The sequence below is a fragment of the Zophobas morio genome, unplaced genomic scaffold (assembly GCF_036711695.1).
Source record: "Zophobas morio isolate AGI-343-1 ecotype UQ-CSIRO unplaced genomic scaffold, CSIRO_AGI_Zmor_V1 ptg000030l, whole genome shotgun sequence".
NCBI classification, from domain to species: Eukaryota; Metazoa; Arthropoda; class Insecta; order Coleoptera; family Tenebrionidae; genus Zophobas; species Zophobas morio.
This window is the reverse complement of record NW_026972135.1, coordinates 15,623,819-15,640,969: the sequence shown is the minus strand read 5'-3', so window position 1 is coordinate 15,640,969 and position 17,151 is coordinate 15,623,819. Positions and strand designations below refer to the sequence as shown.

Here is a 17,151-nt window from a genome sequence, read left to right as displayed (position 1 = left end):
AAAATAAAATATAAATTAATATGCCCTAACAACATCTACCGATGTACAGCGTAGTTTTTCAGTGTATAAATATATTTTAAGTGATCGAAGACATTCATTTAAAGTGGAAAATCTAGAAAAACATTATAATAAATGTAAATAATAATATTGTTACGTTGGACGGGTGATTGAATTGGCGTGGGTAAAACTCAACAATTTATTCCTTACTCGTACAGAAATTATTCCGGCGAATTTCACTGGACGCTCTTGACTGAACTAGCTGAACCTTCTGAATAATCCGTTCCCCAAAGGTGGGCTCTATTTAAACAACACGCGGTCCTTCTTGAAGATTTACGTCATCGCTTCTTTACTTCTCCGGAATCCCCATTCGCGACTTCCGTTTCTAAGCATTTCTGGGGCGACCCCGGCCGCTGTTTGGCGTATAGACCAGAAAGGCTTCGATGGCCATAGGCGTCACACCGGGACGGCGTATGGGTTTATTTCGTAACAATATTTTTCAAGAGAGTAACTAGTTAGTCAATAAAATAGCTAGTTAATAGGGTAATAGTATACACCGACGTAGTTAGTTTTAATTTGTAAATGTGTTGTTTAAGTCCAAATATGTATTATCTATTTAAGTTATGTGTTATAAGAAATGATAGAAATAAAATACTAATGTGTAAAAGAAGTAATTTTTCTTGCATATTTTGCATATACTTCTTGCATATTTTAGCAATTTTTGCATCTAATGCAATTCGCATAAGTATTTACATATTTTTTTCTGCCTATAATTCCGAGCTTTATTTATTAGACATAAAATTAATGAAGATGAAAATTTTTTGGAAAAGTACTCTTCAGTGATGATGATGAAGCCAAATTTAGCAAAAATGGATGGGTTAACGGGCATAATTGGTATTATTACTCCCAGGAATCATCACTGGATTCGCCAAATCCATTTACAGATTGTTTATTCAGTGAGTGTTTGGTGTTCTAGTTACTATAGAAAATAATATTAATTGGACCCTAATTTTTTCTTATCCCTTTAAATTTGGTATGTGGTTTCAACACGATGGAGCCCATGCCCATAACGCACGGATATTGAGAGAAAATTTGGAAATAAGGTACACAAACAAATGGATGGGGAGGGCATCAGTTAATGGTTGACCTCCCCGGAACCCCGACTTTACACCACTGGATCTTTCTTATGGGGGATGGTAAAGGACAAAGAATCCTATTTTAGGTGTGAACAATCTGAACGAAAAGATTACTATAGCCTGTGGATTAGTAACAGCAGAAATTCTCGAACGAGCGATTTTTTATAATAAACAATAAATTGCGAAATAGAAAAAGTACCATATAACATACATCCCATAAGACATCTCGTCTGACGACTCGTTTTCTAATTTTGTGATTAGTACTCAAAAATAAAGTCGTTTCAAACTGGTTTTTAATATACTAAGTATTATCCTTAAAATAAAATTATATCAAAATAAACGTAACTCTCTGATGAAAGTCTTAAGGTAACTCAGTTGCCCCTTATTTTATTTTTAAAAACTGGAATCAACATTTTGAATCATACTTCAACTTTGAGTCTACTATATTAACTTTTGATTTTGTTGTTCCATCGAAAACCCGTCACGCTGTTATATTTATATTTCAAGAGTTCCTTGTAAGTCTTATAATAACTATAACTCATAATTTGTTTTTTTTTTGAGACAAGATATATAGCACGATTATATTTTTGGAAAGCACGTACACAATCACTTAAACACAATCAGTTCCTTAAATGAACTGTTAAATTTGATCTTGACTTTTATAATTATTATATTTACTTATATAGTCAGAGTAGGGGAACTAGGGGCTTGTTGTAACAGGGGTAAGTTGTAACACTAAATTTTTACCCACAATTTAAACTCTTTAACGTCAGGTATTTTACTGAATTTAATTCTTGCACCATAAGACATCATGTCATCACAACCACTGTTCCTTGAGCCAGCGCAGTAAGTGGATGTGTGCACGTGTCTCGTTTTGACCAAGTAATGTAAAATATTGCTTTAGTAAAATTTGGTTTTTCGTATCAGTTATTAATTAATTTAAAACTTTTAGTTTTGCATGTAGCTCAAAAATTACTCAGCTTTGATATTCCTTACACATTTTGACGCTAAGCCACATAATTTTGACGAAATGTAATTAAATGTAGAAAATTGTGCTACGGGGCATGTTGTAACAATAGCTTTGATGCAAGTTGTAACATGTTACAACTTATCCCAAATTCACTTCTACAAATCTCATACCTAGCATACGAAAAGCGAGCCAAAATTTTGACCTATGCCATTTATCGCTTTCCAGATATATTAAGAAAAAGGAAGACAACACTCAAATTTTTAATGTTAACTCTTTTTCTAAAAGTTTATTTCAGTTTTACTGAAAAAAAATTGTATATAATGAAGTGTTGTGTTGATTTTTCAAAAATAAAGTCTAAATATGTATCAACATCAGCTTTATTTTTACTGGTACTGCCTGTATGATGGCTGTTACAACTAGCCCCAACCACGGGGCAAGTTGTAACAATGCACTTTTTTTAAGAAAATGCCTGGTGTGAAGTGAAGATGAACAATTTTGACCTTTTGCCTGTTCAGTCCAATAGGGGAATAGTTAGACTACCGATAGATACTTTTATAATGGTCAAACAGCTAATAGATACCAAATTATATTCGTTTTCCTAAAAACTGTTACAACAAGCCCCTCGTTCCCCTACCTACGTACCTATAATATTAAATAAAACACAAATAGCATCATTACATTGTCCTTCAGAAGAAAAAAGTAATAACAGCAAATTAATTTTAATTACCTCATAATCGATGTACTTAACAAGGTTTCTATAATTTCTACCTCAAAACGCATACAATAAAAACTATCGTTTTGTATGATTAACTGTAACAAAACTAAGGTGATTGTAGTTTCAAAACAAATATGAGTGCAGGATTTGTTACAACATTTTTTATCTTACAACTTTCTCCCACTGTATTAACAGCCACAGGTAAGCTACATACAAAACCATGGAAGAGGTTTAAGTTTAGTGTTTCATTGCTTGATTAATAATAATTTAAGGTTGTGACATTCTTATAACTTACTTGTGCAGAAATTTTTAGATTACGATCTTATTCCTGATCTTTTCCACTTTGATGATTATGACAAATGTTTGTTCTATACTAGTCATAATGATCCTACGTATTGTTCACTGACAATACAACTACTGCCGGAAAATACTAGAAATGTTTCAGACAGTATAAACAGGGCCTGGACTACCATTCAGGTACGTTTTTTGAGTAGTAGAACTTAAAACATTCGTTTTCATCTTGACATTTAGAAAGTAAGTTCAGACAATATGCATTATCGTCACGACCTTTTGCGACACGGAGTTTGTGCTTCTACAGTGTGCTCACAATATAATGGAACAATATCTAACTGTCTGAGTAATCACTATAAAAATAAATATAGAAATCTCGCAGTTGTAGGAAAAGTAAATTCTATTCGTTGTGAAACGCAAAACTCCAAATATACATCAACATCGACTGATGTTGTTATAAGGTGAGTTGGTTCAGTAAACCTCACATTGATTTCTTTCCTTGTAGTGTACTTGCAGGACTGTATATTCTTTTTGTATTGTCGGTATCGGTTTGGCTTCAACTAATTAAAAACAAATCAAAAGGTGCCACAACGGAGGCCAGAACATCAGTAACACAGTAATCATATGATTTTTGTTTTTAGAGCAAAAATTTTTATCAATATTTTCATTCTTTGATAACATAAACTACATTTTCACTACTGAACACAAGAATCAAGACTACATGTTGTTTTTACAAACAATGCGATTTATTACCTCAGTTTGTGTAATATTTGTCCACGTAATGGGATTTAGTGTGATGACTCCAGTTTTGAACTATTATGAATGGGAAAATGTTGTTCACCACAACAATATCCTCCAATTTAATAGTAATTCGTACTTTTTAGAATACCGAAAGTGCATCCTATTTATATCTGCCTCAGTGTAGAATGATAGTTTCAACATTCCTTGTGATTTCGTCTTGGCTATTGTCCGTTCAGTTTTTTAAAAAACTCAAAAGTGAAGGTCGGATTAGATTTCGGTATGTTCTACAATCTATAATAAAAAGGTACATTAGGTAAATGCTTGCATGTAAAATCGAAAGCTTAGTGCTTGACATGTTTATATTTACAGGTTTACGTCTGGACTAACCGTCATTATCTTGCATACTTCTTGGTTAAATCATTTGTTTCGTGGTCCCTTCGCAGAATCAATTTTAGGAGTAGAATCTAATGTGTGTAGAAAAAAATGGTGGACAAATTTATTATACATCAACAACTTTGTAATGAGCGATGGAGTGGTAATTTAACTCAAAATTACGATTTAAATTTGTAAAATTACAAGCCAAACAATTCCTAGTGCCTCCTGCACACATGGTATTTGTCCGTAGACTTCCAGTTAACCATTTTAGGAGTCTTTCTTCTATGGCTAACTCAAAAGCAACCCAAATATCTACTGCTAACTTCAGGATGTGTGATTGCGTTTCAAATAATTTTTATGTTTGTCTATTTAGCTTTGAACAATTTTAAGTTTGCTGTGATTTTTACTCCAGAGTAAGTTTCATTCAAATTAACAATCAATCGTAATTCAGATGAACGCTACAGGCTGACGTATTATTTTAAATTCATATTTTTGAAAGAGTGGCAAGCTACATGGACTAGTACTTACTCAAATTTAGCACCATTTGCGTTTGGACTATGTTTTGGTTATCTCTACATCCGACATGAAAAACAAAAATATTCTAAGGTTAGTCACCAGGGCATTTTTTGTTAACTGTATCGCTGCTTTAGATTTACATAAATTTGTGGCGGATGTTGACCACACTCCTAATTGTTGGTACTCCTTTTCTATCCACGTATCTTATGACTACAACGATGTACAGAAATCGATGGTTTAATGCAGCGTATGGAAGTATAGATAAAATCCTCTTCGATTTAGGAATCGCACTGTTCATTTTTGGATTGTCTCAAAATCTTGGAGGTTGACTTTGTTACTATTATTTTTTAATTAAAATTTCATTATTTTCCTTCTGCAGGTATTGTAAAGAAGGGTTTTGAATGGAGTCCAATGCATACACTGGGACAACTTTCTTTTGGTGCATACTTGATCCATCTCAGTATTCTAGAAACAGATGCTAGTTTGAGGCGAACGCCTCACTACTTCTTAGATTTTTTAGCTGTCAGTATAACAGCAAATTTAATACTTTTGACTAATCGTTTCATTTGTAGCTATGCGAAAATGTTAAAATTTTGGTACTGTCTTATATGTTTTCTGTTATTTTTACAAGTTTTGTTTTATTGCCTATGGCAAGATTGTCGAAAATTTTAACTGCGAAGAAGCAAATAGGCTAATGCATGTTTTCTCTAAGGACAAATGTTAAAACTATTATAGCATTAAAACATTTTACTAATTTAAACAGTATAAAAAAATTGTAAGATTAATTTCGTTAAAAATGTACCTAATCTAGACTTTTCTCGTTCGTTAAGTAGGGTTACTCCTGTATGATATTAGAGGGTGTTTTTTAATTTGTTTCCCTGAAAATTAAATTTGTCTATTAATAAAAAAAGTGGATAATATTATATTTTAATAAACTGACTGACACATTTACTAAATATTTATTAAACAAATCACCTCAAAATAAGATCACAACCATAACACAAATTACCAACACTCGTTCAAACAGATCCCAGACATTAACTGACAAATCACTTAACAATTTATCAAGAACAATCCAAAACCAAATTAACATCCCAGATAATCTACAAAACACGTACTACAACACCGAAGACACATTAATCAAAACTGTAAACAACAATTTTAAATTCCACATTAATTTCCAAAATGAAATTGAAGACCAATTTAAATTAACTTTCGAAACATATTCTAAATTAAAACCAAATGATAGACATTTACTTCCCCGCCAGTGTTATTCTAAAAAGTTTCTGGCAATTGTAGAAATAATGAACTCCTTCATTTTACCAAAATATCTCGCAAACTCGATCTCTTTTGAAAAACTTCATACAATTATCTATTGTGCAGCTTTAACTTGTATTCAAATTAACACATGTAAAGATAACATAATAAATACAAACACCAATCATATACCCTCCACCCCTCATTAGCAAACACGGTTAAATTATAAAATTAATAACATTAGAAAACAACTAAGCCAAATAACACAGTACCTTAGAGGATTTAAAACACCACATATCATGACATGTATGCATTCGATACTGACCAACAATAATTTTCATCAAACTGATTACGATGAGTACAACACAACACTATCCCAAATTAAAGTTACCCTATTACAAAAGCTTTCCTTATATAGCAAAAGACTTAAAAGATACAAACAATCATATCTCAGAAAAATTCATAACACTAAATTTTTAAACAACGAAAAACTATTCTATCAACATTTAACTAATTCAAGCAAAACTCAATTATCCGGTGAACTTCCAAGTTCACAGGATGTAACAACATTTTGGTCAAAACTTTGGTCTCAAGAAATTGAATTTAACCAATCTGCCAAATGGATTCCTCATATATCCCATAAACTATCCACAGTTACACCATGAATGATCATCAGATAACACTTGCCGAATTAATAAGTACCATCAATAAGACACACAACTGGAAATCACCAGGACCAGACAAAATCCATAATTTTTGGACAAAAAGTTAAATTGTGTATATATTCATTTACTACATCACTTAAATCAGTTCCTTCTTGACCCATCCTCCTTTCCAATATTCTTATGTCATGGTGTAACATACCTAAAACCTAAAGTTAACGACACAAAAAATCCATCAAAATACAGACCTATCACATGTTTACTGACAATCTATAAAATATTAACCTCATGCATTACACAAAAAATCTATCAACACTGTTTTAACTCTGACATCATTAATGAAGAACAGAAAGGATGTATTAAAGGATCCTTCGGTTGCAAAGAGCAATTAATCATAGATTCCATCATCTGTGAACAAGCTAGAAAAGAAAACCGAAACATATATACTGCTTTTATTGATTATAAGAAAGCTTACGATTCTGTCCCTCATTCCTGGCTATGCAAAATTCTGGAATTATACAAAATTGATACTAAAATCTGCACTTTTCTCAAATTTTCTATGGAATTTTGGAAGACCACCCTCCAAATAACCTTAAATGAACAAACAATTCAGTCAGATCTAGTAATGATCCGAAAAGGAATTTTTCAAGACGATTTTCTTAGCCCATTATGGTTCTGCTTAGCAATAAATCCCCTCTCCGATATCCTGAACAGCTGCAATTATGGGTTGAATATAAGAATTAACAAACAAAGAGAAAACAGAATAAGTCACTTGCTGTATATGGATGACATAAAAATATATGCAAGTACACAAAATCAGTTAACAAACCTATTAAATCTGACTGAACAGTTTTCCGGTGATATTGGTATGTGTTTTGGTATTGAGAAATGTAAGACCTAAGCAATCAGAAGAGGCGTCCAACACCAAGTACCACATATAACCCAGAATAACGAAATAATCGAAGCCCAAGAACGAAATGATACATACAAATATCTGGGTTTCTGTCAATCCTCCCACATCAATCGTACCAAAACGGAAACACAGTTGAAAGATCAATACCTAGCGAGATTAAAATTAATATTGAAGACACAGTTAAATGGAAAAAAATTAATAAAAGCAGTAAATACATTCTGCGTTCCACTGCTAACATATTCTTTTGGAGTCAATAAATGGTCCAAAACTGATCTTGAAAATTTAAACATCGCAACAAGGAAAATCTTCACACAGTATAGAAGGCATCATCCAAAATCGTCCATTGAAAGATTCTCATTACCAAAACAGAATGGAGGAAGGGGTTTCCAGAACCTAGAAAACTTATATCAGAGACAAATCTCGGATCTGAAGAAGTATTTCTTGAAACGAGCAGAAAGAAATGAAATGTTTCGCACCATCACAAGAGCAGATTTGAACCACAAACCCTTGAATCTGTCGAACACCGAAGAAATCCACACCCCCCTACACAATAGATAAAATAATAAGTGGACTAAAACAAAAACAACTACATGGAAAATTCTACAAAGACTTAGAAGAAACTTATGTCAACAAGAAGATGTCATTGATTTGGTTAAAAAAAATCAAGTTTGTATGGCGCAACAGAAGGATTTGTGTTTGCTATTCAAGACCAAGTAATCAATACCAAGAATTACAGAAAATACGTCATCAAAGATCCGAATATAAGAAACGACTGCTGTCGCCTCTGCAAAGCAAAACCTGAAACGATCCAGCACATAATCTCCTCCTCCAGCATCCTGGCACAAACTGACTACAAAGCTAGACACGACAACGCAGCCAAAATCATTCACAAAGAATTAGCAACACTTATGAACTTAATCGAAGATAAGATTTACATTCCATCTCCGTTCCTTGAAAATAACAAATACAAATTATACTGGGATCGCACAATACTTACAGACTTATTAAACATTACAGCTAACAGACCAGACATCATAATTATCAAAAAACACACGAACGAAGCCATTCTCATTGACATTGCTATTCCTAACACAAACAACATTATTCAAACATACCACACCAAGATTTCAAAATATCTACAATTATCGATAGAAATGAAATCCATGTTGAATCTTAAAAAAAATTCAATTCTACCCCTAGTTATCTCTAATGCAGATGTAGTCCCAAATAGCTTAGTTGAGAATTTAAAGTCTTTGGATTTGAATGATTCAATAATTATCAAAATTCAAAAAGCTGTTTTGTTAGGAACATGTCATATTGTTCGTAAGTTTCTCGAACTGTCTGATCATGTCAGTCAGTTTAGATTAGCACCAGTTGGTCAGAGTAGTGTAAGTCACTTTCCAAGTGATGCGCGGATAAATGATCGGTAGTTACGCTAGACTTTTGGGGATGGGGTGAGATTGAGATTAGAGAATAATAGCAGACTAATTTGTTTGCTGTAATTCTAGAATCTCGAAAGTTGTTTTGTTAATCTAATCAATGCATATCATTACTTGATCTTAGTACCCGTAATGATAGAAGTCTTGCCTGAATGCCGGTCATTTCCGGGTCAGTGTTGGGTCTTAATAATATGTATTTGCCCAACAGATACAAATCCATTTACAGGACAAAAATAAATACAATTCAGAGTTAAACACCGTTTACAATTAAAACTAAAGTAAAATCTATATTAATAAAAATGAATCGCCGAAATGTATGTTCGCTCATAACTTCAGAACGACTGCACCGAATTGGACGATTCTTTTTTTTACGTGTACCTTATTGTCAGGACAAGGTTTATATGTAAGAAAATTTATAAAAAATAAGACGGCTAAAAGATAAAAAAATTTTAAAAAATTTGTATGGGAATCGCCACTTCGAATGAATTTGAATAGTTGGCGTTCCTGACGGACCTGTCGCCTAACTGACGTGTCATACAAAACTATTTCTCCCGTGCGATTGTGAAAAAAGTATTATTGCATTTCAAATCGTTCTTTGTTTTTTCGTAAAAAAAACGTCGTTTATTTTAAGAAAAGTCTTCGTTAAAGTGAATTTAGTTACACATTGTGAAAGTGTCTTATTAATTTTGATCTGCCATTCTATTTACCTCTGTTCACTTTGTTGGTTTCGACAAAATTTCAAACTTTACCGTTATTCGAGGATTTAATTTGAAGTTTTCAATATTTTAAAATTCTCAAGACAAAATTTACAGATTTGATTGACTATGAAAATAATTCTGTGTCGTTTTATGAAGTTAATTACAATGCCGAGAAGACGACAAGCTGACATAAGTCCACGAAGTCAATTAAATGTACGATGAACTACCTAAGGTGCAAATCGCGATGATTTATTTTAAGGGTAATTCGGATACGGAGGGTGATCAGCGTTGTGCTCATAATCAACATCATAATCAAACATTGAAGCGAGACATTGGACGGTATGAATAAAACTGAGTAGATACTCATATTCGAAGTACGAAGTACCTACTTCATTATTACTCTTATATACCTGAGCATCTACCCGATGTACTGTGTATCTACTTGCAAAACATTGTATCTTCCCGGACACAAATTGAACATTTACGCGTTTTGTGAGCATTTAATCTAAAAATGAGCATCGGCGTGGCAAATGACTATTTGTCCTTATAAATGATAAATTAAATGTAATATATTTTTTTTCCTTAAGAATATAGACTTAACAAAGTTAGTTGAGTTACAAAAGTCTCTTTTGCTCCACGTTGGCCATCAACGAGCGATTTTCATGATTTTTGTGAAACTTTGCTGGTTTTGAATTTTCTATCCTCGATAGTTGATGCTCAGCAAGAACCACGGGAAGGTCTGGAGCAGATCTCGCTAAGAAAGGAGAGGGCTAGGAATTGTTAATGAGGGATAGAACGTTATACAGTGCAATACAACGGAAATACAATACAGGTACCTACAATCTAGCTACAATACAGAATACACTACAGATACAGATACAATTCAGATACAATACAAATGCAAAGTTAGTACCCAATACACCACCGGAAGAAATTGCACCAAAAATTGAGAATGTTGCAAAATGAAAACCCAAGCAAGCACATCGATGGAATTCAGGACGAAATCTATTGGTTGCAGCGCTCACACGCCCAAGGGAGAACGCAGCCGCATAAATCCAAGGTCGTCTTACCTCATTCTCAAAGAACGATGCAACCCAGCATCTAAGGGCCAAAAGAACCTCCCCCAGGCCAAAGCGTCTGACGACATGGAGAATTCAAACCCGGAACCAAAGAATGCACTGTTGCAAAATTAATACCCAAGCAAGCACACCGATGGAACTCGAAACGAAATCTATAGGTCGCAGCGTTCACACGCCCAAGGGAGAAAGCAGCCGCATAGATACAGGGCCGACTGACCTCATCCGTTTAGGATGATGAACCTCATCCGTTTAGGATGATGACCCAGCGTCTAAGGGCCAACAAAACCCCCCCAGGCCAGAGCGTCTGACGACATGGAGAATTCAGTCTCGGAACCAAAGAATGCACTGTTGCAAAATTAAAACCCAAGCTAATGCACCGTGAAAACAAAGCATTTGCACCACTGAAGCTAAATTGGCAAGACCCAAGTTAAGTTAGTAACACATACAATATACAGTACAAAATGCTTCAATTACAAAAGTTACAATATACAAATTTCTCCACGTTTGCCAACAAAGAGCGATGACTCTGCTCGCTCGTTGCTGTTGCCCAGCAAGAACCAAACAATACGAGGAGGTCTGGAGTGCGTCTTGCCATTAAAAGAGAGGACTAGGGTTTGATAGCATGGGTGAAGGACACCGTATTTTGTAAATTTGGACGCCGTAGTTTAAAAATGATGCATACGGTATTTTGTGAATCATGAACGCTGCACTTTGTATATTCCAAAGCCGTACTTTATGACTCCTGAATGCATGTTATTAACAACATATTTAAAAAAAAATCGGGCATTTTTGGAAAAATATCCACTTTCCTTCGTGTTCACAGCACGTAGCACAAAACATTTTCGCTAATATTTATTAACAATAAATTAGAAATTCGCGAACATGTGCTACTTTTAAGCCAAAACGGAGCTCCAGTGTTGCTGCTACCAGACCGGAATCAAAACTAAACACAGAGGATGGAAAAATTGACCTTTTATCAGGTAGCTCACGTGACAGTGACGTCATCGTACGTCACGATGAGATTGCAAAATTTTTTTTTCATATTTCAGATCAGAAATTGTACATTTTCGGGGTTAATTTAACAATGTTTAAACAAACTAATTTGTTTTTGCTAACCTCGTGTTCTTAGGAAGATGGATTTCGGTTTAATTATCATATATTGATATTTATCATATTTGAACATTATGAATTCTATTAATTATGTTTAAATTTTATTTAATTATATCGCGAAAATGTATAGCTTTGACCCACCAACTTCAATCGTTTCGAAAATTTTTCCAAAACTTAAACATTGTCGAATAAACGAATCACGGAATCCGATAAATTAAAACTGAAGTCGTACTTACCTCGTTTTCGGTCCTTTTCGGAAAAATATCCATTTTCGTTCGCGTTCACAGCACTAACACAACATATTTTCCGTAATATTTATTAATAATAAAGTAGAAATTCGCTAAAACGCTCCACTTTTACGCCAAAATGAAGCGACGATCTTGCCGCCATCAAACAGAAATTAATACTGAACACAAAGGACCGCGAAACGTGACCTTTATACAGGTAGCTCACGTGGCATTGACGTCATCGTACGTCACCATGAGACTGCAAAAATTATTTTTCATATTTTGGCCGGGAAAATGCACATTTTCGGGGACAATTTAACATTGTTTAAACAAATTGATTTGTTTTTAATAATTTCGGGTTTGTAGGAAAACGAGTTTCGGTTTAATTATCGTATATTGATGCTTATCTATTTAAACATTATAAATGATATTAATTATGTTTAAAATTTATTTATTTATATCGTGAAAATGTATAGCTTTGATCAACCGATTTCAATAGTTTCGGAAATGTCCCCAAAATTTAAACAAAGTCGAGTGAACGAATCACGGAATCCGATAAATTAAAACTGAAGTCGTACTTACCCTGTTTTCCGTCTTTTTCGGAAAAATAACCCTTTTCGTTCGTGTTCACAGCACTAACTCAACATATTTTCCGTAATATGTATTAATAATAAACTAGAAATTCACTAAAACGTTCCACTTTTACGCCAAAATGAAGCGACGATCTTGCCGCCATCAAACAGAAATTAATACTGAACACAAAGGACCGAAGAACGTGACGTTTATACAGGTAGCTCAGGTGACAGTGACGTCATCGTACGTCACGATGAGATTGCAAAAATTATTTTTCATATTTTGGCCGGGAAAATGCACATTTTCGGGGATAATTTAACATTGTTTAAACAAATTGATTTGTGTTTAATAACTTCGGGCTTGTAGGACAACGAGTTTTGGCTTAATTATCGTATATTGATGCTTATCATATTTAAACATTATAAATGATATTAATTATGTTTAAAATTTATTTATTTATATCGTGAAAATGTATAGCTTTGATCAACCGATTTCAATCGTTTAGAAAATTTTCCCAAAATTTAAACATAGTCGACCGAACGAATCACGGAATCCGATAAATTAAAACTGAAGTCGAACTTACCCTGTTTTCGGTCCTTTTCAGAAAAATATTCATTTTCGTTTGTGTTCACAGTACTAATACAACACATTTTCACTATTATTTTTTAATAATAAATTAGAAATTCGTGAAAAGAGCCCTACTTTTAAGCTAAAACGGACTCTGATGTTGCTACCACCAAACCAAAATCAAAAGTAAACGCAGAGGACCGAAAAATCTGACCTTTTATCAGGTAGCTCACGTGACAGTGACGTCATCGTACGTCACGATGAGATTGCAAAAATTATTTTTCATATTTTAGATCAGAAATTGTACATTTTCGGGGTTAATTTCACAATGTTTAAACAAACTAATTTGTTTTTGCTAACCTCGTGTTCTTAGGAAAATGGTTTTCGGCTTAATTATCACATATTAATAGTTATCATATTTAAACATTATGAATTATATTAATTATGTTTAAATTTTATTTAATTATATCGCGAAAATGTATAGCTTTGACCCACCAACTTCTATCGTTTCGAAAATTTTTCCAAAACTTAAACATTGTCGAATAAACGAATCACGGAATCCGATAAAGTAAAACTGAAGTCGTACTTACCTCGTTTTCGGTCCTTTTCGGAAAAATACCCATTTTCGTTCGCGTTCACAGCACTAACACAACATATTTTCCGTAATATTTATTAATAATAAAGTAGAAATTCGCTAAAACGCTCCACTTTTACGCCAAAATGAAGCGACAATCTTGCTGCTATCAAACAGAAATTAATACTGAACACAAAGGACCGAAAAACATGACGTTTATACAGGTAGCTCAGGTGACAGTGACGTCATCGTACGTCACGATGAGATTGCAAACATTATTTCGCATATTTTGGCCGGGAAAATGCACATTTTCGGGGATAATTTAATTATGTTTAAACAAATTGATTTGTTTTTAATAATTTCGGGCTTTTAGGACAACGAGTTTCGGTTTAATTATCATATATATTTATGCTTATCATATTTAAACATTATAAGTGATATTAATTATGTTTAAAATTTATTAATTTATATCATGCAAATGTATAGCTTTGATCAACCAACTTCAATCGTTTCGAAAATTTTTCCAAAATTTAAACATTGTCGAGTGAAGGAATCACGGAATCCGATAAATTAAAACTGAAGTCGTAAGATAATTAGCTTTTATTTATGCATAAATTGTGCAGTGCGTTCTTTCTAACACTGACCATAGAGATTCCCAACTCAAGGTGTCTACCCCATACTAACTGATATTTTGGTGACTCGATTTTTGCCTTGATGGTTGAACACTGTCACTGTTTTCCGTTTTTGTTGTATCGAGATACTACTTGAGCATCAACTGTTACCTACTGAAGTATTAGCATCATCAAGAAAAACTAGAAATATTTTGATTTGATATTCGAGTAGATACTTCGTATTTCGAGTATGAGCATCTACTGAGTTTTATTTATATCAACCATTGTCAAAAATTTGATCGAACGTTGTTTCGACAGAACTTCCTTCGCACCAAAAGTATAATGGATTGGTGCAGTGTAATACTAAAAATAACTGTATTGTATTCCCAAAATTATCTGCGAAAATCGAGTGGGCGGTTCCATCAATTTTTTGGGGGGAATAAGTAAATATTCTTAACAATTTACCATGCTTACAATAACTTTACAACTTCTGCAAGATCTCAAAGAAGTCATTTCTTCAACTCTTGAGTTATTCTCTAAAATAAATTGACTGATCCATAAATTTTTTGGAGCCACTGTAAAAACAAATCTAAAAAATATGAATGCAATGATAAATTACGAAAATATACTGATGATGTTTTGCACATTTTAGATAGGATTTGTTCGGCAAAATCTTGAGATGACGTCATTAAGTTTTTGGGCTTGATAAACATATATATTTTGATTAAAAACCTACCATGTCAAACAGTAACTTCAAAACGTCTGCAATATTTCAAAATTCAGTTTTGCAATTCTTGATTCAATCAATAAAATAAATTGACTCAGTGATTAATTTTTTTGAGACACCCCCTATAAGCAAAACCAAAAATTATGAATGGAATGATAAATCACAAGTATAGTCTCATCCTATCTTGGACATTTTAGAGAGGATTCATTTGGCAAAATTTTGGGCTGATGTCATCAATTTTTTGGAGGGGATACGTAAATATATTTTAAATAAAAATTTATTATGCTTATCATATGTTTAAAACATCTGCAAGATTTCAAAGCATTCGGTTTTGCAGATTCAAAATTAAATTGTAGGTGAAACGAAGTTCACGGGGTCAGCTAGTAAAATATAAAGATAATGAGACGACTAATTACACATGTATATCCATCACTTCTTTTGGAAGAATATGTCCGCATAATGATCATTGGCATTTTTACACAATCCACAGAGTGGTGAATTTTTCAGAATCTTAGTTCGCGAGGTTGGAAAACTAAATGTCACTGAATGACGAGCATTTCTTCTCGGTACATGGAAGTTAACTTCAGACAAAATATTGGGAGAATCTACCTGATCATGGATTATTTTCCACATAAAGTGAGCACTCTGCAAATTTCTTCTTGATGTCAAGGACTGCATGTTGTTTTAATGAAGTAAAGTTTCAAACAACTGTAGTTTTTAATGACAAAATAATACGGAGACCACACAATCGAGATATATTCTAGTTTACTACGGACAAAGGAAGAATATAGTGACTCAAGCAGGTTCGTATTTTTGAAATACGTGGCGGAACGCATTACAAATCCCAAACTTTTGGATGCAGATGAGGTTATAGCTATAATATGTTGGGAGAAACTGAGTCGATGATCAAATAAAACCCCCAAATCTCTAATGGTATCAGTTTTGACTAAAAATTGACCATTTATGTAGTAAGTAGAAGGTATAACGCTGTTATTACGACAAAAAATAAACATAGAAGCACTTGTTAGTGTTTCATTTTAAGTGATTATCAGAGCACCATTGTACAATAAGATTAATATTATTCTGGAGATGGTCAACATCATTAGTCATCTGCAAAACCAAGGATAGAGCAAGACGTGGACATTAAGAGATCATTAATGAATAACAGGAACAGCAGCGGTCCAAGATTGGAACCTTGTGGTACGCCAGAAGTGGACATGTAATTAAATGATGTATAACCATTGTAATAGACATAGTTGAGCCTGTTGATTAAATACGAACACAAAATTACAAATAATAGCAATAGGTCTATAATTTTTTACTTGCTTCTTATCATTCTTTTTAAAAATAGGTGTTATTCGAGCTCGCTTCCATCGATCAGGAAATATTGATTTCGAAATGGCCATGTTAATGATGAACGTCAACGGTTTTGCCAGAGCGAACCTGACGTCGTACACCAAGAAGCTAGGAATCGCTGATGGATGAGGATAACATATACAATGACCTTTAGATATATAGAACTATGTACTCACTATTGGTATAAATTTCAAACTCGAAATCACAATAAAAACCAACAATTTAAATTAATAATACGTAGCGATGCGATACTTGAGTAGTAGATCATCAGGACAACTGATTATATCTAAATAATGTAATATAGTATCTAGATTATGGTATTACGATGAAAAGTGCAACATATTTTGACAAGCAATTGAATGTATTTTCGAGGCGAAGCGTAGTGCATCTTTAAAAGAACAGGTTCCGAATCCAGCTACAATGCCCATAGAAACTTTTCAAATCACCTTTCGTGAATTATTAGGGAAGTTAGATTTGTATACGAAAAGCGTATAGCGGACAACAAAAATCCAAAAAGCCTTTTCAAACATATTCGTAGCAAACTATCTGGACCAGTTAGATAACTTCAAGTCAAGGATGATTCCGGTGTAGCACTCCACGAAAACGAGAGTGTTGCG

At 33.5% G+C, this 17,151-nt stretch overlaps 1 protein-coding gene across 1 annotated transcript; it reads left to right on the top strand.

The window, feature by feature from the left end:
• The first annotated feature begins 866 nt into the window (after positions 1-866).
• On the top strand, positions 867-16,663 carry LOC135138662 (O-acyltransferase like protein-like). The gene is made up of 10 exons (XM_064068637.1): positions 867-953; positions 3,122-3,295; positions 3,350-3,352; positions 3,994-4,154; positions 4,220-4,385; positions 4,445-4,638; positions 4,690-4,831; positions 4,876-5,065; positions 5,121-5,267; positions 16,530-16,663. The coding sequence occupies exons 1-10, from the start codon at positions 867-869 to the stop codon at positions 16,661-16,663; spliced, it is 1,398 nt and encodes a 465-aa protein (XP_063924707.1).
• Positions 16,664-17,151: the final 488 nt, after the last annotated feature.